The sequence below is a fragment of the Hypomesus nipponensis genome, chromosome 10 (assembly GCF_054491055.1).
Source record: "Hypomesus nipponensis isolate SF chromosome 10, ASM5449105v1, whole genome shotgun sequence".
Taxonomy (NCBI): domain Eukaryota; kingdom Metazoa; phylum Chordata; class Actinopteri; order Osmeriformes; family Osmeridae; genus Hypomesus; species Hypomesus nipponensis.
The window spans coordinates 15,448,014-15,464,810 of NC_140370.1; the positions used below are offsets into that span (position 1 = coordinate 15,448,014).

The window sequence follows — 16,797 nt, forward strand, 5'->3', positions numbered from 1 at the left end:
GTCTGGGGAGAGAGAGTTTGTCGCATCAACAGTTATGTTTACATTTTATCACTGTTGTTAGGGTTGTTTAAAAGATATATAATATATATTGTTTATTTATTTTGGTCAAAAATAGAAATATGTAATCTTTCTAGGAACATTATATGAAGCTATGCTCTTAAATTATTCTATTGTATTTATATTTTTTACATTTGTAACCATTTACAGTTCAGTTACTATGGTGACAGAACACTGGCATGACATTCTTGTATATCGGTCCACCAAATGAACAGTATCCTCTCCTGGGTCTGGGTTAGATACCAAGGTTATCTCTCCAGGTCTCAGAGTGACATGACTGCACATCGGCTGGCTTCGATGGACATCTAATACAATTGCATTTGTGACCACTCTCTTGCCCTCGGGTCCTAATAAAAAGACATATATTCCTAGACTCTGCTATCTATGCGGCTGTCACCTAAGGGACTGTGTGTGCGTGCATGTGTGTGTGTGCGTGCATGTGTGTGTGTGTGCATGTGTGTGTGTGCATGTGTGTGTGTGTGTGTGATTCTGACTGATGGAACAGCACAGCTCTTTGAGCGTTCCATCCTGGTGTTATCGGACAGTTTCCATCCCTGCAGGCCACAGTCCATCACACTGCCTCCTCTATCACACACCGGACTGTGTCAGATAGAGGAGGGGACTGTTACTGTGTGTGTAAGCGTTTGTGTGAATGCTTGTCTCTGAATGTCCTTTTGTGTCTGTGTGTGTGTGTGTGTACATGTGTCCATATGTGTGTGCATGTATATGCACGTGTTTCTGTATGTGAGGATGCGTGCGTGCGTGTGTTTGTGTCTAATGGGAGATGACAGATGGACAAACAGATCACAGGCCGCAGCGTGACCATGTGGCACAGCTGGAGGTGACAGCAGTGAGGGAGTGTGTGTGATCGCCTTGGCCGGGTGTGTACGTGTGTGTGTGTGTGTGTACTGTTACTGTATACAGTCTGCAAGATCTGCTTGGTGACCTTGTATGTCCGTGTCTGAAAATTCAGTATATGTGCATCTATATGCACGATAATGTTTGTGTCCACGCTTTGTGAGACTGCTTGTTTTGTGTGCGTATCTGCGTGTTTGTCGTGTAGGAAATCATGTTTATCTCTCTCTGAGGGGGGCTTTGCATCCATAGCGCCTCTCAGCTCTCGCTGGTGAGATTTAAGTTTGACTGTCACACAGTGCATGGAGCATGCTCAGAGCTTTGTTTGAGTTTTATGGCCTCCAACTTCATTTCCTGTGGGGGACCGTGGGGTCACCCTGTGAGGTCACCCTGTGAGGTCACCCTGTGAGGTCACCCTGTGAGGTCACCCTGTGAGGTCACCCTGTGAGGTCACCCTGTGAGGTCACCCTGTGAGGTCACCCTGTGAGGTCACCCTGTGTCCTCCCTTCTCCAGGGGTCACTGTCCCCACGGCCCTGTTCACAGAGCAGCGTGGCACAATCAAATCCAGGCTCAATTTCAGCCTGTAATTACCCACACTCATTTACATGGTAATGAATGGAAAGGATTAGAGTTATAGATCCACGTGTGTGTGTGTGTGTGTTTGTGTGTGTGTGTGTGTGTGTGTGTGTGTACAGAATACACATTGTGTGTCACGCATCACAAGTATGTGTGTTGTCTACTAATAAGGTCTCAAACTAAAGAAAGCGCATTTCTCATGAGAGGTACCAACTGGAACCTCATGGTTTCTCTTATTGAGGATAGAAGATTGTCCGTCCGCCTATCAGAACGTGCCTTTCTGGTTTGTGACTGAGCTGGATAAAGCCAGTCTGTTCACCAATACCCCTGCGACAGGGTGACATTTCCCCACAGCCCAGCCAACCAGAGACCCCATCATCTCTAATCAGCTGAACCCCCAGGCCCAACAATGAGGCTGGTTTCCCCTATCAATGGAAGACAGCTTGGGTCCTGAAACGGCCGTCCGTACTAAGTGCCGGTAGATGAGTCTATTCAGAATGTGATCTGCTAAATGACTCGCCGGGGTGATTCATTCAACAGTCTTCATTAGAACGTCTGGTGTGTGAACAAAGGAGCGGGGGGCTGGTTTGATTCACGTTCACGTTCTATTGGGCATTGTAGTTTTTTTGCGATTGGAGATGAATCTTGAACGAATCTTTAACAGTGATACGTACTGTATATCATTTTCATCTGTTTTCTTTTATTCATAGACGCAAATAACCTTTTATGTATTTGTCGCATCCCAGTACACATAATATCAACTGTGAGCCGTATTTACTCAAGGCATTTTCTGAAGGCATTTTTCTGTTTACACAACTGCTGCTTGTGGAAATGCTTTTGGTATCCAGCAAATATGGATTTTACATCCTGGATTACCAAAAGGCCCTGGAGACCTCACGAATTCAGTTTGTTGAGTTGAATCTATTTTCTACACCACTGTGTAAATATGTCCAGGTGCTCTGATGTTTATTCTGAACCACCCCCCTTTCCTTTTCCCCTCATCCACCCTCTTTCTTCCCTCCTCCTTTCTCTCCCTTCATCTCTTTTCCCCCCTTCCTCTTTACCCATCCTTCTCCTCCCTCTCTTCCTCGCTCTCTTTCTTTCCCTCTCCACCCTCCCTCCCTTTCGTTCTTTCTCACTCCCTCCCCTTTACCCTATCTCCCTCCCTCCCTTCCCTCCCTCTCCACCTCCCTCCCCTTCACCCTGTCTCCCTCCCTTCCCTCCCTATCTTCCCTCCCTCTCCACCCTCCCTCCCTTTCGTTCTTTCTCACTCCCTCCCCTTTACCCTATCTCCCTCCCTCCCTTCCCTCCCTCTCCACCTCCCTCCCCTTCACCCTGTCTCCCTCCCTCCCTTCCCTCCCTATCTTCCCTCCCTCTCCACCCTCCCTCCCTTTCGTTCTTTCTCACTCCCTCCCCTTCACCCTATCTCCCTCCCTCCCTTCCCTCCCTCTCCACCTCCCTCTCTGCATCCTGCAGGTCTTCATGAGGGAGCCTCTGGAGCACAGACTGGAGAAGCAGAGGGAGGTGGAGGTTCTGAAAGCTGCCATGGTCATCCAGGCCCACGTCATGGGCTACATGGCTAGGTAAAACACAAGGCAACATGCATGGAGACTGAAGTCTGAAATCCATCTATATCGTGCAATCTATCTATATCGTCTCGCGTGTATTTTCTATGAATCCGTTTATTTATCTCAACAGGAAGCAGTACAGGAGGTTACTGCAGTGCATTGTGGTCATTCAGAAAAACTACCGGGCGTTCTACTGGCGCAGGAAGTTCCTGCTGCTGCGCTGGGCAACGCTCACCTTCCAGAAACGTCTGAGGGGCCAGCAGGCTCGTAAGGTCTTCTGCCTGCTGCTGGAGGAGAGGAGGAGGAGGGAGGAGGAGGAGGAGGAGAGGAGGAGGGCGGAGGAGGAGCTGGAGAGGTGGGACGGCGTTTAGTGCTCTCTCCGTGTTGGTGGGGTCGGGTTTTGGGTGGAGGTTTTTTCGTTGAGGTTAGCTGGGGAGTGTTGCGTTTCATATGTTGAAATGTATGTGTTTTGTTTTGATGTCTTTCCTGATTGGGTTATACGTGAGGTGTTTCTCTATGTTTTTGGGGTGTTTTTTGTGATTGTTGAATGTGTTTCTCTTGACTTCCAGAGAGAGGCAAAGACAAGAAGCAGTGGAGCTGGCTCGACAGGTATGACAGTTATCACTCTTTTTAATATACTATTTTAATATAGCTAGTTTGATAGCTACATTCATCAGTTTAGCATTACAAAAAGACAGTTCCTCTTCCTTGTGAGTCACGCTCTGTGAAGGTGTTTCTACCGTACTGCACTTCGGTCGGCACTTGGTTGTTTTGAAATGTTGTAATTCAATAAACTGTTTGATCGTCTATTCAATATGAAACAAACAGTGATTGGTTGACGGTTTGATTGATGAAAGCCTTCCTGTTGGCTGCGTGTAGGTGGAGGAGACCCGGAGGATAGAGGAGCTGCAGAGAGCCAGAGAGCTGGCCTCCCAGGCCCTGGCCCAGGCCCAGCAGGTCTCTCTGGCCCAGGCCCAGCAGGTCTCTCTGGCCCAGCAGGTCTCTCTGGCCCAGCAGGCCTCTCTGGCCCTGGGCTCGGAGGAGTCTTCGGAGGGGTCGACGGTGGCTCTGGAAGAGTTGGAGGTAGCTGAAGCTATTTGACACACCACTGAGTGGATGTCGCTAGGTGCTCTGATATAAACGGAACCATCCCCCTTTCCTTTTCCCCTCTGCTAACCCTCTTTCTTCCCTCCTCCTTTCTCTCCCTTCATCTCTCTTTCCTCCTTCCTGTTTACTCCTGCTTACCACCCTCCTCCATCCCTTCCTCTCTCCCTCCCTCTTTTTCACCCTCGATACATCCAAGGAGGAGGAGGTGGAGGAGGTGGAGGAGGCGGCGGCGGCCCGCCCCCAGGAGGCGTCCCAGGTGGAGGAGATCCTGCGTCTGGAGCGGGAGATCCAGGCCCTGCAGAGGCAGAAGGAGCAGCAGGAGCTATCCCTGACGGAGGCCTCGCTGGGCCGCCTGCAGCTGCTGCGCGACCAGGAGCTCCGCAGGCTGGAGGACGAGGCCTGCAGGGCCGCGCAGCACTTCCTCGACTCGCTCAACTTTGACGAGATCGACGAGTGCGTGCGCAACATCGAGAGCTCCCTGGGAGTCGCCGAGGAGGGGGAGGAGGAGGAGGAGGAGGAGAAGGGGGGCGGGGAGACGGGGGAGGAAGAGGAGGTGGACGAGGGCTTCGGGGCGGACGACGAGGGCTTCAAGGACTCGCCCAACCCGAGCGAACACGGCCACTCGGACGGACAGCGCACCAGCGGCATCCGCACCAGCGACGACTCGTCCGAGGAGGACCCGTACGCCAACGACGGGGTCATCCCACCGCCCCTGCCTCTCTTCCACCAGCCCCTGCCTCTCCCGCCCGTGCCCCAGGCCTGCCACAGCACCTCCTCCAGCGGGGACTCGGCCTACTGCCGGCCCCAGGCTTCATCCGAGGCCCAGTCGGAGGACCTGGTCGAGCTCATCCCTCCGAACGAGGACTCGGACTACGACCAGGACGACTACGACGAAGGGGCCATCGTGTCCAGCGGGAGCGTGGCGTTCTCCAACTCTCTCAGCGGCCAGTGGTCACCTGACTACCGCGTCTCCATGGGAACCTACAACAGCTCTGGGGCGTACCGCTTCAGCTCAGAGGGGCAGCAGTCCTCGGTGGGTATCAGCGGGGGCAGCAGCGTACACTGAAGGGGGTATTACTGCCCACGTCAGGGTGATAGATCTGGCTACTTCAGGGTGGCAACACTATCTTGACTACACTTTAATCAAAGACTTCTATGTATGTCATTGATCAATGACTATAATGATGATATCACGAGTTAGAAATGTGTGTTTTTTTTACTATATATATATATATATATATACCTAAACGTGAGGTACAGTCCTGGAGGTGGCTGAGGGAGGTCTCTTGACTGAGGTACAGTCCTGGAGGTGGCTGAGGGAGGTCTCTTGACTGAGGTACAGTCCTGGAGGTGGCTGAGGGAGGTCTCTTGACTGAGGTACAGTCCTGGAGGTGGCTGAGGGAGGTCTCTTGACTGAGGTACAGTCCTGGAGGTGGCTGAGGGAGGTCTCTTGACTGAGGTACAGTCCTGGAGGTGGCTGAGGGAGGTCTCTTGACTGAGGTACAGTCCTGGAGGTGGCTGAGGGAGGTCTCTTGACTGAGGTACAGTCCTGGAGGTGGCTGAGGGAGGTCTCTTGACTGAGGTACAGTCCTGGAGGTGGCTGAGGGAGGTCTCTTGACCGTCGCTAACGTCCATCCCCTTCCTGTGTGTCCAGTTTGAGGACAGCGAGGATGACTTTGACAGGTTTGACACGGACGACGAGCTGTCCTACCGTCGTGACTCTGTCTACAGCTGTGTCACCCTGCCCTACTTCCACAGCTTCCTGCACATCAAAGGTAGACGTCCTCCTGCAGTTACAGTTGTGTAGAATTTGTGAGGGAGATTTGCTTAAAGAGCAGTGTACTGCTTCACCACTAGATGGCACTGCAGTCATTCAGAACGGACAGATCCAACCATACTCACCATCTCTTCCTCTCTTCTCTTTGTCTGTATTCCTCTCTTTCTCTTTTTCTCTCTTCCTCTCTTACTTTCTTTTGTCTCTCTCTCTCTCTCTTGCCACTCTCTCAATCTCTCTCTCCCCTCTCTCTCTGTCCCTCTTTCTCTCTCCCTCGTTTCTCTCTGTCTCCCCTGCCCCCCCCCCTCTCTCTCTCTATTACTCTCCCTCCCCTCTCTCTGTCCCTCTCTTTCTCTCCCTCGTCTCTCTCTCTCTGTCTCTCTCCCCTCCCTCTCCCCCCCCTCTCTCTGTCTCTGTCTCTCTCCCCCTCTCTCTCTCTCTCTCCAGGTGGGCTGATGAACACGTGGAAGCGTCGCTGGTGCGTCCTGAAGGACGAGACCTTCCTGTGGTTCCGGGCCAAACAGGAAGCTCTGAAGCAGGGCTGGCTCAACAAGAAGGGCGGCGGCTCGTCCACGCTGTCGCGGCGCAACTGGAAGCGCCGCTGGTTCGTCCTGCGGCAGAGCAAGCTCATGTACTTTGAGAACGACGGGGAGGAGAAGATGAAGGGCATGCTGGACATGCACACAGCCAAGTAAGGAAGCAGGGGGCTAGGAAGCAGGGGACTAGGAAGCAGGGGGATAGGAAAAAGGGAGGCTAGGAAGCAGGGGACTAGGAAGCAGGGGGCTAGGAAGCAGGGGGCTAGGAAGCAGGGAGGCTAGGAAGCAGGGGGCTAGGAAGCAGGGGGCTAGGAAGCAGGGGACTAGGAAGCAGGGGGATAGGAAACAGGGAGGCTAGGAAGCAGGGGGCTAGGAAACAGGGGACTAGGAAGCAGGGGACTAGGAAGCAGGGGGCTAGGAAGCAGGGGGATAGGAAACAGGGAGGCTAGGAAGCAGGGGTCTAGGAAGCAGGGGGCTAGGAAGCAGGGGGATTGGAAGCAGCTGTAGGGGTTGTGTCTTGTGTGTATCTACTCCTCTGTGTTTGCAGTGGGATTCATGTGAGTCTTTGTTCTGTGTTGCAGAGAAATCGTGGACAACACAGGCAAGGAGAACGGCATCGACATTGTGATGCCCGAGCGCACCTACCACCTGATAGCAGAGTCTGCTGAGGACGCCAGGCAAGTAGCCACACAAGTAGAGAGGGGGTGGGGGGTGGGGGGTGGGGGGTGGGGGGTGGGGGGTGGGGGGTGGGAGATTGAGGGTAGGGGGTGGGGGGTGGGGGATAGAGGGTAGGGGCTAGGGGATGGTGGGTAGGATATTGGATATAGGTGGTTAGTTTAAGGGGTTTGAATGTACAGAATGTAGTGCAGAGATTGTGTGTGGGTGCTTTTGTATGTGTGTTTGCACTCGTGGTTGATCACAATGACCAGGTCATCTGATTGGCTGACACCATCTTCCTGTCTCTCTGTGATTGGCTACAGTCAGTGGTTCAGCGTTCTGAGCCAAGTGCACGGCTCCACGGAGCAGGAGATCAGAGAGATGCACGACGAGCAGGCCAACCCCCAGAACGCTGTGGTGAGTCACTGAGTCATGTTCCTGAACGCTGTGGTGAGTCACTGAGTCATGTTCATGAATGTTGTGGTGAGTCACTGAGTCATGTTCATGAACGCAGTGGTGAGTCACTGAGTCATGTTCATGAACGCTGTGGGGAGTCACGTTTTTATTGGTCGGATAAACCCCCCAAAAAGTCAGTCAACCCTCTCTCTCTTTCTCTCAGGGCACCCTGGATGTGGGGATGATAGACTCAGTGTGTGCCTCAGACAACCCTGAGCGGTAAGCATACACACACACACACACACACACACACACCCTCCATACCGCACCCTGTCAGCCCTGCCCTCTGACCTCACCTGTCAGCCTCCACACACACCAGCTTCCACCTCCAGATGTATGAACACACGTTCAGGTGTTGAGTGTTAACACCCCCCCCCCCCCCCGCCCCCCCAAACAGGCCCAACGCGTTTGTGATGATCACAGCCAACAGGGTGCTGCACTGCAACGCAGACACCCCAGAGGAGATGCACCACTGGATCACCCTGCTGCAGCGCTCCAAGGGAGACACGCGCGTCGAGGGCCAGGAGTTCATCGTACGAGGTCAGGGGAACACACACCACACACACTGACAATGTTTTCTGAGGGGGGGGGGGATTGTTATTGGTTGGTGTTTGTTTGTCAGCAATATTTCCTTTTGTCATTTTGTTTAATTCACTACTTTGAGAGGTGAGGTGGTGTGTTTGACTGACCTGTCTTGTCCTGTGGTCTCTTTCTCTTCTTCTGTGGTGTCTCTCTCAGGCTGGCTCCACAAGGAGATGAAGAACAGCAGCCGGGCCTCCCTGAAACTGAAGAAGCGCTGGTTCCTGCTTACCCACAATTCCCTGGACTACTACAAGAGCTCGGAGCGCAGCGCCCTCAAGCTGGGCACCCTGGTGCTGAACAGCCTGTGCTCGGTGGTGCAGCCAGACGAGAAGATCTTCAAGGAGACGGGTGAGAAGGAGCTCCATGCTACGAGCAGGCTACTGAAATGCTACATGCTATATGCTACATGCTATATGCTACATGCCGTATGCTACATGATACATGCTACATGCTAAGCACACTCTGTGGGATTCTACCACATGCTCTTAATGCTTTGCCGCGCGTGCAACATGCTGAACGCAGCCGTGGAGAACTGTAGGATCGCCTAGCAACCCGTCTATGACACACAGACTTACGGTACACACACCTCTGATTGGACGTGTGATGCCCCGCCCCTCTTCTGCAGGTTACTGGAACGTGACGGTGTTCGGTCGTAAGCACGCCTACCACCTCTACACCAAACTGCTGACGGAGGCCACCAGGTGGGCCGGCGCCGTGCAGAACGTCATCGATACCAAGGCCCCCATCGACACGCCCACACAGCAGCTCATCCACGACATCAAGGTGAGGGGCGGTGCTAGGACCACAGGCTCTAGTACAGGACTCTAGTACAGTACTATAGGACAGGACTCTAGTCCAGGACTGGTACAGGACTCTAGGACAGGACTCTAGTACAGGACTCTAGGACAGGACTCTAGTCCAGGACTGGTACAGGACTCTAGTACAGGATTCTAGTACAGGGCTCTAGTACAGTACTACAGTACAGGAGTGTGTGAGCCTAGGTTGAGCGTTGTGTGTGTGTGTGTGTGTTCACAGGAAAACTGTCTGAACAGCGAGGTGGTGGAGCAGATCTACAAGAGGAACCCCATCCTGCGCTACAGCCAGCACCCGCTCCACTCCCCCCTGCTCCCCCTCCCCTACGGAGACATCCACGCCTGCTGTGAGAAACTAACAACCTTTATTATGTCCACTGCAGTAGAATTTAAAGTTACGCAAGGGCTCATATAAAACAATCCACGTGTGTCACGGTAGCATCTCAGACATCAACGAGTGACAAACTCCCCTCACCCCAACCCTCTCCCCCTCTCTCCTCCACCCCCAGCCGTGAGGACCAAAGGCTACACCACCCTCCAGGAGGAGGCCCTGAAGGTGTTCGGCTCCCTGCAGCAGCTGGAGGGCGTGTCGGACGCCGTGCCCATCATCCAGGGCGTGCTGCAGACGGGCCTGGAGCTGCGGCCCCTGAGGGACGAGCTGTACTGCCAGCTGGTGAAGCAGACCACCCGGCCGCCCCAACCCGGCAGCCAGGGGAACCTGAGCGGCTGGAGGATCCTCACCTGCATGTGCTGCAGCTTCCTGCCCTCCAGGAGCATCCTCAAGTACCTCAAGTTCCACTTCAAGAGGTGAGGAGGGGTCGCCGCGCGGTTGGAAGGGCAGTTAGGTTGGAGGTTTTTTTGGAGTTGTTCTGTGATTTGACGGGGGGTAAGCCTGTTAACATTCAGGAGTCAGGTGGCTGAGCTGTTACGGTATCGGGCTGGTAATCTGAAAGTCGCCAGTTTGACTCCTGGCTGCGTCAAAATGACGTAGCGTCCTTGGGCAAGGCACTTCACCCTACTTGTCTCGGGGGGGAATGTCCCTGTACTTACTGTAAGTCGCTCTGGATAAGAGCGGCTGCTAAATGAGTAAATGTAAACATTCGATTTCCATCACCCTTACCTTTACCCTCACCCCAACCCCCTTCCTCTCACCCCAACCCTCCCACCCTACACCCCCCCCCCCCCTCACCCTCCCAGGACCCGGGAGCTGTTCCCGGGCACGGAGATGGAGCGCTGTGCGTCCTTCGCTCAGGAGTCATTGAGGAAGACGCGGTGCCGGGAGTACGTGCCGTCCCAGGAGGAGATCCGGGCCGTGGTGGCGCGCCAGGACATGACCACCACGGTGCACTGCCACGGGGGAGGCTCCTGCAAGATCACCATCAACTCCCACACCACCGCCGGGGAGGTGAGGGGGACAGGGGTGGGGTGGGGTGGGGATTGGAGGTTGGAATGGAGTCAGGGTGGAAGTTGGGATGGGATGGCAACTTCTTTGTTTGGCTGTCCAGTAGCTCATGCCTCTTTGTACTTCCTTGTGTGTGTCTATGTGTGTGTGTGTGTGTGTGTGTGTGTGTGTGTGTGTGTGTGTGTGTGTCCAGGTGGTGGAGAAACTAACCCGAGGCTTGGCCATGGAGGACAGCAGGAACATGTTTGCCCTGTTTGAACACAACGACTCCACTGACAAGGCCATCGAGAGCCGCACTGTGGTGGCCGACGTGCTGGCCAAGTTTGAAAAGTAAGTCTGCCGGAGACTGGGTGTGTGTGTACGTGTGTGTGTGTGTGAGATACGGAAAGATCACGCAGGAAGAGAGTGAAAATGATGGCGCCTTTACTTAATGTAGTGGGGGGGGGGGCTGTGTGTAGCTGTGTGTGTGTGTGTGTGTGTGTGTGTGTGTGTGTGTGTGAGTGTGTAGCTGTGGGGGTGGTTGCTAGTGGAGGAGAGAAACGTTTCTGTGAACTTTCACGGTGCATCTAAATGACAGTAAAGTGTGTGTGTGTGTGTGTGCACGCCTGTGACTCAGTAGGCTTGTGTGTCTGGACGCGCTCGTTCTAACTGTGTGTTTGTCTTCCAGGCTGTCTGCCAGTCAGGACGAGAACAACACAGGATGGAAGTTCTACTTCAAACTCTACTGCTTCCTGGACACCACCAACGTCCCCAGGGACAGTGTCGAGTTTGCCTTCATGTTTGAACAGGTACCAAATTAACACTCTTTCATTTGACGGCACTCGTTTCTTTCAGCCATTTAAAAGATAGCCAATTCACTCAGTGTAAATGGTACATGAGTCACAGATGACAAGATTTTCAAACAACTATTCTAACATCTTTCTTGTTTTCATGATCATTTGAAATATGGATATCCATCTGTTTGCCTCGTTTACTCTCTCTCTCCTCTTCATCCTCCTCTTTCTGTCTTTCCTTCCCTTTCCACATCTCTCCCATTCCTCCTCCGCTACCCTTTCCCCTCCTCTGTTCTCCTCTCCTCCCCTCTCACCTCCTCTCCTCCAGGCTCACGAGGCGGTCATCAGAGGCCAGTACCCAGCCCCCGAGGAAACTCTCCAGTTCCTGGCCGCCCTGAGACTACAATACCTCCTGGGAGACTACAACTCCCAGGCTGCCGTCCCTGACACGTCCCAGCTGCTCCCCATGGCCAGGCTCCGAGCCCGCATCCAGAATTCGGCGAAGAGCTTCGCCCCGGGCGCCGCCGCCGCGGTCTCTTCCGTGGCGGAACGTTCCGGGACGGTGGACAGGAAGCGGTCGAGCTTCCTGGAGGGGACGCTGAGGCGGAGCTTCCGGAGCGGCTCGATGAGTCGGCAGAAGCTGGAGGAGGAGAACACGTTGGAGGTGTGGGCCAGGGAGGAGATCGCTGCGGCCCGCGCCAGCCTGCTGGAGAAGTGGAAGAAACTGCAGGGCATGACCCAGGAGCAGGCCATGGTCAAGTACATGGCTCTGGTCAAGGAGTGGCCTGGGTATGGGTCCACTCTCTTCAACGTGGAGGTGAGTGGTTCCCTCGGTCCTCGTGCCCTGATGGGACACCGTGGTCCCAATGTAGATCAGGGATCAGGTGATTCTCTTTTGCGATTGGCTCCGTTCTGCGCACATGCTCACTAGCGCTTCCTCTTCCTGTTTTTTCCCCCGCCCCACAGTCTCGTGATGGGGTGTTCCCCGTGGAGCTGTGGCTGGGGGTGAGCAGGGAAGCCATCTCCGTCTACAAGCGCGGAGAGCCATGGCCGCTGGAGGTCTTCCCCTACGAGCTCATCCTCTCCTTCGGCGCCCCGCTGCCCAACACCTACAAGATTGCGGTGGAAGGACGGGAGTTGATGTTCGAGACCAGTCTGGTAGGTTTCCCGCTGAGCGACCGGGACACTGAGGGGTGAGGCGGCTGTCTGAGGCCGTTCAGTCTTGAGTTGGAGGTTTTGCATCCTGTGGTGACACACATAAAAGTGTTTGATAGTTTTATGCAGAGATGCAGTGTGTAAAGAGCGGGTTGTGAGTGGACTTTATGTGGTTGAATGCCAATTCCCATTCAGAGAAAGTAAGAGTTTTACAGCTTCTGTCAGTGGACACGTTTCCTAACCCGGGTCCTCTCCTGTCGGCTCCAGGTCATGGACATCGCCAAGCTGATGAAAGCTTACATCAGCATGATCGTCAAAAAGCGCTACAGCAACTCTCAGTCCGTCAGCAGCCAGGACAGTAGCCACGGCAGCGCCTGGTGAGACCTCGACCCCTGACCTTTGACCCTTCAAATACAACCTTTAAACTCCCCCCGGCCGGAGAGGTCAGATGTAGTGACCCTGCCAGGCCGCTCCTCCTCTCCACTAGAGGGAAGTGTTTGGACTCTCTGGGCTGCAGACGAGCAAAAACACAAGGAACGCCCGTCAGCTCTAACCGCTAACCAGCTAGCTTCGTCTTTCTGATGCCGCCATGGTAACGTTCAAGGGCTTTGTTGTTGCTAGGTGAAGGGCACCGGATTTAAATGTTACTGAGACTGTTTATGTGAGTGTTCAGAGGGTGTGTGTCAGCTGACTGAATGTAAGGAGGGTGGTAGAGAGACTATGGGATGTTGGGTATTTGAATGGAGGTTTGTTTTACATGTATTCTCTGGGAATGCCTTGCTTTGGAACGCTTACTGATCTTTGGTGTTTTCGAAATATGTAAATATGAGACTTGGTTGTCGAAAGCATTTCAAGTTGTGTCTGTGAATGTTACGGAGCGTGTTGGTTTGAAGGGGACTTTGCCTTTCATATTGTGCTCACTAAAGTGCCAAATTCCCCCCCCCCCCCCCCCCAAAAAAAGATATACAAAACTTTTATACTGTACTGTACTTAAAACAAAACAAACAAATACAAAACAGTACAAACTCTCAAAATGTCACTGACGATTCTGTAAGGTGCTACATGCAGTGCGGTGTACGTGCTCCCCAACTGACGTTTTTGCGATGCAACTGCAACTCTGTATCCCACGGTAACAACCCACAACATTTCCCTGGATCTCCGCTGGCGGAATTCCACCCAAAGATAGAGCTAGATACTTCTCAGTCAGTGCCTTGTTGTATATTGTGTACACTTGCTTTTTTTCAGTTTCTTAAATGTGCAATGTTTTATATATATATATATATATGCATGCCATCTTTGTCTACAGGAGATGGCACCTATATATATATGTACAATCAACTGGCTGTATATTTTATAAATCTTTGCCTTCTCTTTCAAGAATTATGACCACAAAGCAGTTTTGTCGAGAAATGTGTTTATTATACAAAATCAGTTTGGAAGCTTGCTTTGAATTAACAGCAGCGATAAACAATACTGTTCTTGAAGCGATGTATCTTTGTATTACATTTTTGTATTGACTGTTATGTATTAAAATGTTTCTAACAATAAATGTATACATATTTACGGGGTAGCTTAAATTACTGACAGTATCTTTGTTGCGTTAGTCCAAGACACAAATTGACTTTTACATAGCAGACGCTTTAGTTTTACCCGAAGCGACGCACAACTAGTCCATATACAGTGCCTGTCAATATTTTGGAAACACCACTTGATCATTTTCGAGAAACACATGCACCAACTGCTTTTCATAGTTTTTAAATACATTAATTAAATCACTGTCAGTAGGGCATTTAACCCACATGTATACAATGACTTAGCACATTCTCCAAATATTGCCTAAGGTGACAGTTTGATTAAATTTAAGGTTTTAGTACCAATATTTGTACATTTTGGTCAAAGTAAATCTTCATATCATCAAATGACTTACTCTGTTCCATATAAAAAACCAGGAACAGACGTGTCTCTAAAGCGATGAAAGACTAGGTGTTACTAAAGACAGAACTCACTCCTTCCTTTAGATGGGGTTCATGGCCTGTTCTCAAACCATTCAAGACGAGGTCAAAGCTACAGCAGAGAAACATTTGTGAGCATACATAGAAAAACACACATAGTGTAGCCTATATAAGAGATCATTGTTGCCTGTGGCTCTGCTTTCAGGAAATTAAATTTATTTCTCCCTTCCAGCCTGGCTAGTCACAGCGAGTATGTGACCATGACAACGATGAAAATAATAAGCTCACTGTAGGCGACCTGTGTGTGTGGTGTGTGCTTGGAGAGATCCAGTCTACCTCTTATCCCTTATATCGTTTTTATTTTTATGTATTATTAAAAAGGTATATTTTGTATTGCTTATTTAGATAACCATTTGCTGTTATTACCACCACTACTCAAAAAGCATGCTTTACTTCAATATACCTTTGGCAGGATTTCGCTGGACAACCTATGACTCAACTGTGACGGTCCGCCGAAGCAATACTAACCGACCAGGTGGTGGCGCTCTAAGTCCACTCGACCAATGAGGTTCTGACGCCTACTCCTTTTCGCACTGACACATCATTAATTCTCAAAAGAAGCATCAGTTAAAAGAAGAGCAAATTACTTTAAGAAAGTACTGCCAAATACGTTTTTATATACCTACACTTTATCTATCTTACCCAGTGCAATTAAACTAATGGATCTTATGTTTGAGAGCCGATTTTGAGGGTGAATCAATTGTGATGAATATGTTTAGGTCTTAAACTCATGGCTGAGGGACAAAGAGTAGCCTACACAGGTGAAGTTCTTTGTTTGCATACAAACATCTAAAAAATAGAGCGCTAATACTAGCCTCTGGATGTTCAATAGTGGCTCCGTACGTGTGCTAAACAAACAAGGTATTACTCGTGTTTGGGGCACAAATAAGTCACCTCTCCAGACCAATTCACAAATGCGTGTTGTTAATGTGTATCAAATAAAACATGAGCTCGACTAAAACAACAGGATTACAAGGGGATGTCAACGGAAAGTGATTTATTTAACACTAAAGCAACACCTCAGGGAGACTGGTGATTAACATAGGCCTACGGCTCAGCATTAAAACAAAACCTCCCACTCCATCTAATTATTAGTTTGCTATTGCGTTGTTGGTAAACGCCATGTCAACACATGTCAACAATGTTATTCCGTAGTTTGTCTCGCTACGATCTAATCGACTGTATTTGTCTAGCAAGCTGTTTACCTAGCCTACAGCGAAATCAGAGCCAATGCCGTTGTTCAATTCAGACAGGGGCATTATCCTGTGTCAGTCTGACAGTGCCTTGACAAGGTGTACGATATGGAATAAAAACATAGGCTACACGAAATTAATGCGTGTTCGATTTGAACATGCAGGCCTTTCATTACAATCTATCTCTCACGAGCAAACACTGGGCCTCCGTCAATGAGGCGCTTGTGGATAAATTGGATGATTACTGCAGACTACCTAGGAGCAGATCGGGGTGCTAATTGCAGTTCAGTGGGGCATCTCCAGGTTAACATTTAAACGAGAGGGTCCGCCAGAATGAATCTACAAGCGATTACTTTGTCATTTTTGTTGGTTGTTTTTCCGCACACACAGCGGTATGTGGATTGATCCAGACACTTCAGTTTACGTTCAACATAGTTGTTCGATACCTTAAGTGAACTCTAGGTGGCATATTTCTGAGAAGATGTATCATTATCATCGGCTAGCACTTATCCTTAGAAGAATCATCATTCGCATGTAAGACTGGCAGTTGAGTAGGTGAACCGAAACGGTGGGGTAGAGGGGAGGACAAGAAGAAAGAGGTTAGGAGAGAGGGAGGAGAGATTCGTTTAGAAAGACAACGAAGGCTCACTGGTGGTGTTGTAGTTATAGTAACTGTTCCGTACGAGATTCTCGTTCCCCTGATTGTCGAGGCTCCTCTTTCAAACAGAAACACGGGAAGCTTTCAGGTTTGACTTCAAAGTCAAAGATGACATTGTGTTTTTTAATCTTCTCACCCCTGTAGCAGTTCCTCTTGGAGCCTATCAAACAGAGAAGGATTGAGAAAGAAGGCTTGTGGTTTAGCTTTGACAGGAATGTCTAAAGGAATATAATTTACCTGGTTCAAACTTAGTACAGTCATTTTGACAAGTTCTTTCAATTTAGTTACCCCTAAAAAAAAAATACGGGAAAAATACCTAATATTGTTTTCATCAGTGTGTTCTTGTAAGAAGTCTAAAAGAACAATTCTGTGAGGAGGCTTACAGGAAACAAAAAAGTTGCTAGAAATGACGAAGTTCTCTGTTGTTTGGTATGCCACGGACGATGAAAAGGTTTTTTAGGTAGGTATTTAATCCATTGTTCGCAAGCTTAAGCGGTCCTCATCGGAAAGGGGCTTTCTAAAGTTAGTAGCCTGCTTTTTACACTCGGTGTCAAAACTCCTCAATCCCTGGAGATGCCGCAGAGAATTGAACAATTATCTTCTCAGTGGGTCTTTGTCTATCG

At 50.7% G+C, this 16,797-nt stretch overlaps 1 protein-coding gene across 1 annotated transcript in view; it reads left to right on the forward strand.

Annotated features, from left to right (window-relative positions):
* myo10 (myosin X) overlaps nucleotides 1-13,874 on the forward strand; it is a 79,171-nt gene extending 65,297 nt beyond the window's left edge. The window contains exons 22-42 of the mRNA XM_084707122.1: nucleotides 2,966-3,072; nucleotides 3,188-3,412; nucleotides 3,627-3,666; nucleotides 3,937-4,140; nucleotides 4,367-5,197; nucleotides 5,819-5,939; nucleotides 6,386-6,629; nucleotides 7,056-7,155; nucleotides 7,459-7,548; nucleotides 7,751-7,806; nucleotides 7,985-8,127; nucleotides 8,326-8,517; nucleotides 8,795-8,952; nucleotides 9,205-9,328; nucleotides 9,491-9,788; nucleotides 10,179-10,386; nucleotides 10,577-10,713; nucleotides 11,051-11,171; nucleotides 11,485-11,973; nucleotides 12,123-12,314; nucleotides 12,579-13,874. Coding sequence (XP_084563248.1) covers nucleotides 2,966-3,072; nucleotides 3,188-3,412; nucleotides 3,627-3,666; nucleotides 3,937-4,140; nucleotides 4,367-5,197; nucleotides 5,819-5,939; nucleotides 6,386-6,629; nucleotides 7,056-7,155; nucleotides 7,459-7,548; nucleotides 7,751-7,806; nucleotides 7,985-8,127; nucleotides 8,326-8,517; nucleotides 8,795-8,952; nucleotides 9,205-9,328; nucleotides 9,491-9,788; nucleotides 10,179-10,386; nucleotides 10,577-10,713; nucleotides 11,051-11,171; nucleotides 11,485-11,973; nucleotides 12,123-12,314; nucleotides 12,579-12,692 — 4,194 coding nt within the window. The 3' untranslated portion in view covers nucleotides 12,693-13,874. The remainder of the gene's footprint in view (nucleotides 1-2,965; nucleotides 3,073-3,187; nucleotides 3,413-3,626; nucleotides 3,667-3,936; nucleotides 4,141-4,366; nucleotides 5,198-5,818; nucleotides 5,940-6,385; nucleotides 6,630-7,055; nucleotides 7,156-7,458; nucleotides 7,549-7,750; nucleotides 7,807-7,984; nucleotides 8,128-8,325; nucleotides 8,518-8,794; nucleotides 8,953-9,204; nucleotides 9,329-9,490; nucleotides 9,789-10,178; nucleotides 10,387-10,576; nucleotides 10,714-11,050; nucleotides 11,172-11,484; nucleotides 11,974-12,122; nucleotides 12,315-12,578) is intronic.
* The last annotated feature ends 2,923 nt before the right edge of the window (nucleotides 13,875-16,797 follow it).